Source organism: Sprattus sprattus (assembly GCF_963457725.1).
Source record: "Sprattus sprattus genome assembly, chromosome: 19".
In the NCBI taxonomy this organism is placed as follows: domain Eukaryota; kingdom Metazoa; phylum Chordata; class Actinopteri; order Clupeiformes; family Clupeidae; genus Sprattus; species Sprattus sprattus.
In genome coordinates this window covers 18,547,588-18,550,087 of record NC_137917.1, presented here as the reverse complement: position 1 = coordinate 18,550,087, position 2,500 = coordinate 18,547,588, and the positions used below count along the sequence as shown (strand labels likewise).

The window sequence follows — 2,500 nt, the reverse complement described above, 5'->3', positions numbered from 1 at the left end:
TCTCCCCAACCCTTCCACTGTCTCCCCCACCTTACCACTGTCTCCCCAACCCTTCCACTGTCTCCCCCACCTTACCACTGTCTCCCCCACCTTACCACTGTCTCCCCCACCTTACCACTGTCTCCCCCACCTTACCACTGTCTCCCCAACCCTTCCACTGTCTCCCCCACCTTACCACTGTCTCCCCCACCTTACCACTGTCTCCCCAACCCTTCCACTGTCTCCCCCACCTTACCACTGTCTCCCCCACCTTACCACTGTCTCCCCAACCCTTCCACTGTCTCCCCCACCTTACCACTGTCTCCCCAACCCTTCCACTGTCTCCCCAACCCTTCCACTGTCTCCCCCACCTTACCACTGTCTCCCCAACCCTTCCACTGTCTCCCCAACCCTTCCACTGTCTCCCCAACCCTTCCACTGTCTCCCCAACCCTTCCACTGTCTCCCCCACCCTTCCACTGTCTCCCCCACCTTACCACTGTCTCCCCAACCCTTCCACTGTCTCCCCAACCTTACCACTGTCTCCCCCACCTTACCACTGTCTCCCCAACCCTTCCACTGTCTCCCCAACCCTTCCACTGTCTCCCCCACCTTACCACTGTCTCCCCAACCCTTCCACTGTCTCCCCCACCTTACCACTGTCTCCCCAACCCTTCCACTGTCTCCCCAACCTTTCCACTGTCTCCCCCACCTTACCACTGTCTCCCCCACCTTACCACTGTCTCCCCAACCTTTCCGCTGTCTCCCCAACCCTTCCGCTGTCTCCCGGACCTTTCCGACACCAGGTCCAGCAACATTCCAGATTGACACCAGATTCTGATAATTAGGCCTGGTACTCCTGGATCAATTCCAACGTCAGTTACTATGTGAGAGAGTCAGTAATGGCACTTATGAATTTCCATCCATATCGCCTTCAATGCCTCCTGTCCTTCCTCTCAGGGGAGCGAGATCAAGCGCATCTTTTATGCATTTAAACGATGATCTAACCTGCGTGGCGTCATCAGGCATCAGAGCACTCCTGTGAGTGGCCCTGAGTGTTTCTTTTATTGGATGAAATGAAAAGGGCTTTTTTATTTAAGACCGTACAGACCTTTCGTCATTTAAAGTGCATTGGACAGAGCTCCGGAAGGTTCCTGAAGGCCCCGGCCTCTTCCAGACGGGCTCCGCTTGGGGCCGGCGTGCATTGACAAGGAAGCATGGGCCGGCTTTAGAGAACTTTGAGAAAGGGAGGTCTATTATCCACGGCACATTACTTTAGGGCTGGTGATCACCAGGGAAGTCGGGACTTTGACAAAAGAAAAGGAGTTTCTGTAAACTGCGACACTGTCTGCAGATTGGTATGTGGGAACACTCTGTTCCTGTGCTCACAGCAATTATTTGAAAGGTCTCATTTTTTCTCATTTTGATGCAGGCACACGGTTAAAGCTTGGTATGCTCAGAGGCGTAAGCGTAAGCGCAAACACACAAACACACTTTTCACGTCTTGCGTGCATCGGCCCCTTTTTCTAGACTTGCGCCATTTTACGCAAGCCTATTGTTCTGGCGGTGAATTGCTTGGCAACACCCCCAACGCAACGCATAAGCACCTAGCAATTCATGCTCAACGCAGAACCAAGCAAGGGCCTTTAGGCTGTACATTCTTCATCACAAAAGATTTGTACCCTTCATCCTCTCTTATTCTTTATGTCTTTCTCTGTCTCTGTGTCTGTCCAAACAGAGCTCCAGGCGGAAGAAGTTTTATGTCCTCTCCATGTTTCCGTACCCGTCTGGCCGTCTGCACATGGGGCACGTGCGCGTCTACACCATCAGTGACACCATAGCTCACTTCCAGAGGATGAGGGGGCACCAGGTGTGTAAACACACACAGGCACACACACACGGGCACACACCCACACACACACACACAGGCAAACACACACACACACACAGGCACACACACACACACAGTCACACAGACACACACACACATATACACACACACACACACGGGAGCACACACACACACACACACACACGGGAGCACACACACACAGGCACACACACGCACACACACAGGCACACACACACACACACACACGCACACAGGCACACAGGCACACACAAAGGCACACACACACACACTAAAATACTATTCATTCCTCACATCAAAGCCATTCTGGTTTCCTTGGCAATGCAACCCAATTCCTCTTCCCAATCACAAAAAGGTGTTCTGAATCAGTCACCAACCCTCACTTAAATGCAAAGTGCTAGATGTGTGTGTATATGTGTGACTTTTTGAAGGTCTGCTCTCCCCCTCTCTCCATCAGTGTACTTTGTGAAAGCTCTTCATTGTTGTTGGTCAGTTTTTCTATCTCCCTCTCACTCTCTCCCCGGGAGGACATGTGTTTTGCTGGTGAATTTGACTGACGTGACTAACAATGATTTTTACAAAAAAGTTTCAGTGAACGTTTTTAAAGGTCAAAAGTCTCTCTTTCTATTTGTTATCCCTCGCACGCTCTCTT

At 51.5% G+C, this 2,500-nt stretch overlaps 1 protein-coding gene across 1 annotated transcript in view; it reads left to right on the top strand.

Moving 5' to 3' along the window:
• The window catches only part of lars2 (leucyl-tRNA synthetase 2, mitochondrial), a 53,681-nt gene that overhangs the window by 6,181 nt on the left and 45,000 nt on the right, over nt 1-2,500 (top strand). The window contains exon 3 of the mRNA XM_080857819.1: nt 1,717-1,848. Coding sequence (XP_080713945.1) covers nt 1,717-1,848 — 132 coding nt within the window. The remainder of the gene's footprint in view (nt 1-1,716; nt 1,849-2,500) is intronic.